The 8,380-nt window shown below is 49.1% G+C and overlaps 1 protein-coding gene across 1 annotated transcript in view; it reads right to left on the bottom strand.

Annotated features, from left to right (window-relative positions):
- Positions 1–3,935: 3,935 nt before the first annotated feature.
- Positions 3,936–8,380, bottom strand: part of B4GALT3 (beta-1,4-galactosyltransferase 3) — a 21,385-nt gene continuing 16,940 nt past the window's right edge. The window contains exons 4-7 of the mRNA XM_018572776.1: positions 8,129–8,319; positions 7,819–7,941; positions 5,486–5,590; positions 3,936–4,721 (exon numbers count right to left, since the gene is read on the bottom strand). Coding sequence (XP_018428278.1) covers positions 4,169–4,721; positions 5,486–5,590; positions 7,819–7,941; positions 8,129–8,319 — 972 coding nt within the window. The 3' untranslated portion in view covers positions 3,936–4,168. The remainder of the gene's footprint in view (positions 4,722–5,485; positions 5,591–7,818; positions 7,942–8,128; positions 8,320–8,380) is intronic.

Genomic DNA, 8,380 nt, shown 5'->3' on the forward strand with positions numbered 1-8,380 from the left:
TGTGCCGGTGAATTACTTTTAATTACTATTAGTGTTTTGCACGGCGCCATCCGTGTGGTCACCTGGGCACCACATATACCTTGTGGTTTTGAGACCGTGGCAGTGCGAATGGGATTTGGACTTTGTTGTTTGTCTTTGATGACTGCATTTCAATATTAATATGAAATCAATGCAGAGTTTAATGGTATAGTACGGGGCATTGTACAGTATGTGGTATGGTACAGTATGGGGTATGGTATAGTATAGTACGGGGTGTGGTATAGTATTGGGTATGGTATAGTACAGTATTGGGTATGGTATAGTACGGGGTATAGTACAGTATTGGGTATAGTATAGTATAGTATAGTATGGGGTACTACGGGGTATAGTATGGTACTGGGTATGGTATAGTACGGGGTATAGTATTGGGTATTGTATAGTACGGGGTATGTGGTGTGGTATAGTATAGTACGGGGTATGTTATAGTACGTGGTATGGTATAGTACGGGGCATGGTACAGTATGGGGTATGGTATATTATGTGGTATGGTATAGTACGGGGCATGGTACAGTATGGGGTATAGTACAGTATTGGGTATAGTACGGGTATGTGGTATGGTATAGTACGGGGTATGGTATAGTACGGGATATGTGGTAAGGTATAGTAAGGGGTATGGTATGGTACTGGGTACAGTATAGTAAGGGGCATGGTATGGTACTGGGTACAGTATAGTACGGGGTATGTTATAGTACGTGGTATGGTATAGTACGGGGCATGGTACAGTATGGGGTATGGTATATTATGTGGTATGGTATAGTACGGGGCATGGTACAGTATTGGGTATAGTACGGGTATGTGGTATGGTATAGTACGGGGTATGGTATAGTACGGGATATGTGGTAAGGTATAGTAAGGGGTATGGTATGGTACTGGGTACAGTATAGTAAGGGGTATGGTATGGTACTGGGTACAGTATAGTATGGGGTATGGTATAGTACAGGGTATGGTATAGTACGGGGTATGTGGTATGGTATAGTACGGGGTATAGTATAGTACGGGGTATGTGGTATGGTATAGTAAGGGGTATAGTATAGTACGGGGTATGTGGTATGGTATAGTAAGGGATATAGTATAGTACGGGGTATGTGGTATGGTATAGTACGGGGTATGTGGTATGGTACAGTAAGGGGTATAGTATAGTACGGGGTATGGTAATAGTATGGCATAGTACAGGGTAAGGTAGTGTATGGGGTATAGTACGGGGTATGGCATTAGACTAATTTTTAATAGTAACTCTCAAGCAACCAGAAACTAAATTTATCTGTAATCTAACAATCCCCGTGGATGCTGGATAACAGGGAGTTTACTGTACTTAGCAAGATCTAAAGGCAATCTCTGAACCTCCAGCTGTGTTGAAACTACAAATACTATCCTGCATCTGCCTCTGCCAGTCAGGCCTGTGGCCGTCAGAGTCCTGCAATGCCTCATGGGACTTGTAGTCGCAGCACAGCTGGAGGGCCGGAGTTTGCCTACCCCTGACATAGAGGAGAGATAACTATCCTGCAACTGAGGTCAGGTTAGACCGGAGCGGATGCTAAAGCCGATTCCCAATTACAGGATCCATACCCTTTGGCCAGATTGTCCTCAGGTCATTGACTACAAGCCCTGATGAAGGGGGTCTTCTAGAGCCCCCTAAACATGTTGCATATTGAAATGCCCTGCCCCACCAATTGGACCAATCAACTAAAAATCCAGTTGTGTCTTCCATTTGGAACCCAACGTCCCACCAACTCAAAATCCAGTTGCGTCTTCCATCTGGAACCCAACGTCCCACCATCCCAGTTACCCATCAGACATGCCAGCTTCCACAGTTCTGTCCTAACAAGTTTGCTTTAATTGTATGTACAACACCCCTCCCCCCCTGCTGTGTAGGAGGCATTGATCAAGACAGCCTAGGGTCTGCAGGGTGGCATTACAAGGCAGCGGGTTCAGTCATTGGCCATTTTCACAGTGAAACCTGATTTTCCTTGCACAGGAAGTAAGGGAGTGTGGTGTTCAAATGGGCCGGAGGAGCTTCGGCCCATCGAGAGGCATTTCACCGGCCCTTTTTTTGCACTCCCAAGGCCCTGAAAACACACTGGGGACTCTACATGAAGGTCTTTCAATGCCTTGGACCAAGTCCTGCCGCCGTTCAGACAGCTCGGTTCCTCAGACCGGCCGCTTCTTGAACACACTGGCAAAGGTGGTCTCTAATCCCTTCGACCCAACGTACCCAGGCCAAGAAACAGAAGAATCATCCAGCTGGTCTTCCCTCAAGTTGCCAGCAACCAATAGTAAACCGTTCTCAAAGTTGCGTTGGGTTCTTCTTGGCTTGCCTCTCGAGCGTCGGAGGCCTACTTCGCAAAGTTTGGTTCAGCGGCCTCTCAGCCTTCACTGGCTCCAGTTTGACACCATGGGGCTTTCTCTTTATAGGGGCCTCTTGGGGTGGCTTGAAGATGGCGGGACTTTCGGCACCATGGACCACCGCCTTCATTTTGCTTGGGCCTGTGGTGGTTCTTGGCCCCTTGTCTTCCCGCTTAAGTCTTTTTGGGTCGTTTACAATGGCCGCCAATGCCTTCTTGCTGTCATCCAAAGCCGCAGAGTTGTTGAGGGATGACTGGACAACCACGGTGAGTTTTCCTCTAGTGGACTGGTTGGTGGTCACATTGTTCCGAGGCTGAGCCGGCGGAGGGGTGGGACCGCGCATCCGTAGTGGCTTCTGCGACCGGGGGTCCACCCCGATGTCCACAGTGATGTTGGTGTAGAGTGGCTCCTGTTCTTTAGACAGCAGGGTGTAGGTCAGAGAATTCATGCCGTCTTGAGGGTATGTGGTATGGTATAGTACGGGGTATAGTATAGTACGGGGTATGTGGTATGGTATAGTAAGGGGTATAGTATAGTACGGGGTATGTGGTATGGTATAGTAAGGGATATAGTATAGTACGGGGTATGTGGTATGGTATAGTACGGGGTATGTGGTATGGTACAGTAAGGGGTATAGTATAGTACGGGGTATGGTAATAGTATGGCATAGTACAGGGTAAGGTAGTGTATGGGGTATAGTACGGGGTATGGCATTAGACTAATTTTTAATAGTAACTCTCAAGCAACCAGAAACTAAATTTATCTGTAATCTAACAATCCCCGTGGATGCTGGATAACAGGGAGTTTACTGTACTTAGCAAGATCTAAAGGCAATCTCTGAACCTCCAGCTGTGTTGAAACTACAAATACTATCCTGCATCTGCCTCTGCCAGTCAGGCCTGTGGCCGTCAGAGTCCTGCAATGCCTCATGGGACTTGTAGTCGCAGCACAGCTGGAGGGCCGGAGTTTGCCTACCCCTGACATAGAGGAGAGATAACTATCCTGCAACTGAGGTCAGGTTAGACCGGAGCGGATGCTAAAGCCGATTCCCAATTACAGGATCCATACCCTTTGGCCAGATTGTCCTCAGGTCATTGACTACAAGCCCTGATGAAGGGGGTCTTCTAGAGCCCCCTAAACATGTTGCATATTGAAATGCCCTGCCCCACCAATTGGACCAATCAACTAAAAATCCAGTTGTGTCTTCCATTTGGAACCCAACGTCCCACCAACTCAAAATCCAGTTGCGTCTTCCATCTGGAACCCAACGTCCCACCATCCCAGTTACCCATCAGACATGCCAGCTTCCACAGTTCTGTCCTAACAAGTTTGCTTTAATTGTATGTACAACACCCCTCCCCCCCTGCTGTGTAGGAGGCATTGATCAAGACAGCCTAGGGTCTGCAGGGTGGCATTACAAGGCAGCGGGTTCAGTCATTGGCCATTTTCACAGTGAAACCTGATTTTCCTTGCACAGGAAGTAAGGGAGTGTGGTGTTCAAATGGGCCGGAGGAGCTTCGGCCCATCGAGAGGCATTTCACCGGCCCTTTTTTTGCACTCCCAAGGCCCTGAAAACACACTGGGGACTCTACATGAAGGTCTTTCAATGCCTTGGACCAAGTCCTGCCGCCGTTCAGACAGCTCGGTTCCTCAGACCGGCCGCTTCTTGAACACACTGGCAAAGGTGGTCTCTAATCCCTTCGACCCAACGTACCCAGGCCAAGAAACAGAAGAATCATCCAGCTGGTCTTCCCTCAAGTTGCCAGCAACCAATAGTAAACCGTTCTCAAAGTTGCGTTGGGTTCTTCTTGGCTTGCCTCTCGAGCGTCGGAGGCCTACTTCGCAAAGTTTGGTTCAGCGGCCTCTCAGCCTTCACTGGCTCCAGTTTGACACCATGGGGCTTTCTCTTTATAGGGGCCTCTTGGGGTGGCTTGAAGATGGCGGGACTTTCGGCACCATGGACCACCGCCTTCATTTTGCTTGGGCCTGTGGTGGTTCTTGGCCCCTTGTCTTCCCGCTTAAGTCTTTTTGGGTCGTTTACAATGGCCGCCAATGCCTTCTTGCTGTCATCCAAAGCCGCAGAGTTGTTGAGGGATGACTGGACAACCACGGTGAGTTTTCCTCTAGTGGACTGGTTGGTGGTCACATTGTTCCGAGGCTGAGCCGGCGGAGGGGTGGGACCGCGCATCCGTAGTGGCTTCTGCGACCGGGGGTCCACCCCGATGTCCACAGTGATGTTGGTGTAGAGTGGCTCCTGTTCTTTAGACAGCAGGGTGTAGGTCAGAGAATTCATGCCGTCTTGAGTCCACATCCGTTGGGTTCGGATGAGCAAGTCAAACCTGCGGGACAAATGGCGGCAAAGGTCAGACACCGTATAACAAGCTCCTCCTTCACAGCACGTATACACCGGGGAAAAGGTTCCCATAATGCACTGGGATCATTCAACTTCCAATGGTGAACATCACATTTCTATATAGACCCCTTGATTGTTTGTGACTTTGATGGGACATTAGAGTGTAAGCTCCTCTGTACAGAGACTGATGTGACTGTGGGGGGACATTGGAGTGTAAGCTCCTGGGGGGGGACATTAGAGTGTAAGCTCCTCTGTACAGAAACTGATGTGATTGGCTCAGTGTTCTCTGTACAGCGCCCTGGTATATGTCAGAGCTATATAAATGTGTAATGACCTTTCATTTTGGGCGCTGTACATCCCTTTCATGCTCTGCAGGTGTCACAATTGGACGGGTAAGAAGAAGAATCGGCACTCGGAATACGCAGTGTAATGGGCACTTAATTAAACTTATGAAATAGGCAGATTTCCTCCCAGCATGGCGCCGTCTGAATAACGTTCCAGGAAAACGGATGATGATGACAGATCTCCTCTGCCAGCTCTCATTTACAGCCCGGCTATGGCTCCTGGTAGACAGATTACCCAGAATTTCCTCATCTCCAGCGGCACCAGATCCACAATTCTCCGGGACGCTGGGCTGGATCGGTGGGCTATGTGTTTTCATCATCATTAATTAATAAGTCTTATATTTATTTCAATTGATCTCTTATTTTTTGCTTCGTGACCTCTAACAACAACCCCCCACCCCCTCACCTGTGCGGGTTCTCTTCGTTGCCTCTGTCATTCTTGTGCTTCACCATCTTGTAATGTCCGACCGATACCGGCGGTCGTGCAATCTTCATCCCGGCCAGCCGAACCCTGAGGAGGTGCAGAAGGACACGGGGTTAATGACACGGGAATACCACGCCTGGTTATAAAATGACGCGGTGTCCATGTATGAGGAGGTTGGCGAAGGTCACACAAGGCTAAAGCTTCAAGACGAGGGAGCATGGAGCCGGCTTCCCGGCCAATCAGGAAGCCGCTGATTGGCCAGATAGTGACGAGAAGCATTGGGACGGCTTCCCTGCTAAAATCGGGAAGCCGGGTGGCGAGTCTTTACACGCCGCCTGGCTTCCTTAATGGGACTTCCGGTATCGGCAAGTACCGGAGAAAAAATTAAAAAATCGGTATGCGTACTAGATACCGGTATCAGTGCATCCCTAATATATATCGGGTGAATGCTTCCTTGTAAAAGCACCCCACCTGATATCCCTTCACCCAAATCCCCCCTCCCCCAACGCTGTGCCTGGGCACACCCTAATCACAAGAGCGGGCACTGCGTCACGGAGCCGAAAGAGAATTCACATAGATCTCTCTGTGACCGGCTTAGCGATACAAAGCTCAGCAGCACTTGCCACTTACATCCCTCACATAAGAGCCACGATCCTTAGTGCCAGGGAAGCTGCGATGGAGCCTAGCTTCCCATCCAATCAGGAAGCTTGGTGGGTGACCACCTGCCAGGCTCCGCACTTCATTACTGCATCCCTGCTGGAAGAGATGGGAATCGGGGATGCCCCAGGTCTGTGTATGTAACACACACACACACACACACACGTACACACGTACTTTTTTGTGCAATAGGCCAATGCCCCTGCATATTCCCAGCTCTGTTGCCCCTCCTGCAGACTCAGGACAGTCATGGAAGGTGCCCACAGTGAGCAGCTGAGCAGTGAACATGCATTTGTTGCTTCTCCCCGCTAAACGAACCCGGAAGCGACCATGATTTTGCTGCTGCCGGTTTCTGAGCAGTCATTCCCTGGCCGGAAAAGGGGGAAGAAGCTGATCAAGCAGGATTCGCCTTGAACCCGAACCTCAGCCCTAACCCCTCGGAACGGCTCTAGCTTTTTGAACCCACTTGAAATCTGAAGCCCCTCGAGAGGCAAGTCACCTACCTGTTCACGTCACCTGCTTAGAAGAAAGACAGAGTCACAGTGAGAAAAGCGCACAGCGTTAGACACAAAATGGCAGCCAGAGCGACGGAGAACATGCAGGTCCTGGAGAGGCATGCGACAGCATGGAGAGAGAAAGATGGAGAGATGAGATGGGACAGACACCTCCTGTACCGCAGTGCCTGAAATAAGAACTGCCGGGGCTACCCCACCGCCAACCAATCCAGATGGAGGAGGGGGCTGAGCTCTGATTGGCGGCAGTGAGACAACACGGGCAGTTTGTAGTGCAGGCACGAATACACGAGGCCCGGCATGACAGGCAGGAAACAATGTATAAAAATAAAATGTAAAATCAATGAACTGGTTACACAATAACAGAAGGGAAGAAGAGTTCAGGAAGCAGCATGTACCAGAGGATAAAGGAACCAGACATTTAGGGGGGGAGACAAATGAATAAAAAATGATTACATCAAAAACAACTTGAAAGAAAAGCTGCTAAACACAATTTATGCCCATAACTGGTACTAACCCTGCAATGGTGTATTTAAAGGGCTAGTACACCCAAAAGTGATATTTGCATATTAGGTAGACCCCCGGTGGGCGGAGTCAGACCCAGATTTTTACATCTCTTGGACAGTCCAACAGTAACATGTCCCTGTCAGAATTCCCAACTCAGATTCCATCCCCCTGGGAGTGTTCCCACCCAACTTTATGTGTTCCAGCTCCTCCCATTACATTTTTCATAATATAAAATAAATACAAATCCAGCAGAGATATTGGGAAGCCCTCATAATGGGCACAGCAGGTGTACAGACCCGGGAACTCAGCACAGGGATGGTGGGAGCCCCTCATAATGGGCACAGCAGGTGTACAGACCCGGGAACTCATCTCATAATGTATAATATTAATAATCTAGAATATTCTGATGCTTGGCTATATAACATTATTATTACATAGTATTTATATAGCGCCAACAGTTTGCGCAGCACTTTACAATATAAGGAAGACATTACAGTTACGATACAATTGGACAAATATAAAGACATACAATTAATGTTTAGCAGATATTTATTTTCATGAAGAAAACAGATGAACATAGGATGAAGGAGGCCTGGATAGACATTGGAGGGGAGTCACTATAGAGGACCGGTCTCTTACCTGGTGGCAATGTCATCGTCTTCTCCTCCCCACCCCCAATATTCGTTGGGAAAGCCATTCATCTTCATGTATTGTTCCGGGGTGAGGGCGGAGACCCCCCCGAAATACTGCGGGTACGGGAGGCTGCGGAGGGAGAGGAGAATAAAACACACGGATCCGGGAAGCAGAGGATGGAGCAGATGGTCCAATGATGATAAGACGTAAGAACGGAGGGAGATGACAGATGGAGAATGAAGACAGAAGGAGCTGGGGAAGGAAGAAGGAGGGGGCTGAAGGTGGAGGAGACATACGAGACACCCAGAAATCGAACCTGTAGCTGAACTTGTTCATGGCCACTGAGGCGTGTTTAGGGCTCCAGGGATCACATATGTAAAGATTGTGGTCGTTCTCGGGGATGAGGTCAACGTCATGGAGGAAAAGGCAGTCCCAGTCCTCGTCCCGCATGGCCTCCTTCACACCGACGTTCAACAGCTTTGCCCGGTTGAAAGTGGCGTTCCCAGCCTAAAAGAGACATGGAGAGCGGTGAGGGCGGGAGAGGGAGAGACAAAAAAAGAGATATAGA

The sequence above is a fragment of the Nanorana parkeri genome, unplaced genomic scaffold (genome assembly GCF_000935625.1).
Source record: "Nanorana parkeri isolate BGI_ZX_2015 unplaced genomic scaffold, ASM93562v1 scaffold2130, whole genome shotgun sequence".
In the NCBI taxonomy this organism is placed as follows: domain Eukaryota; kingdom Metazoa; phylum Chordata; class Amphibia; order Anura; family Dicroglossidae; genus Nanorana; species Nanorana parkeri.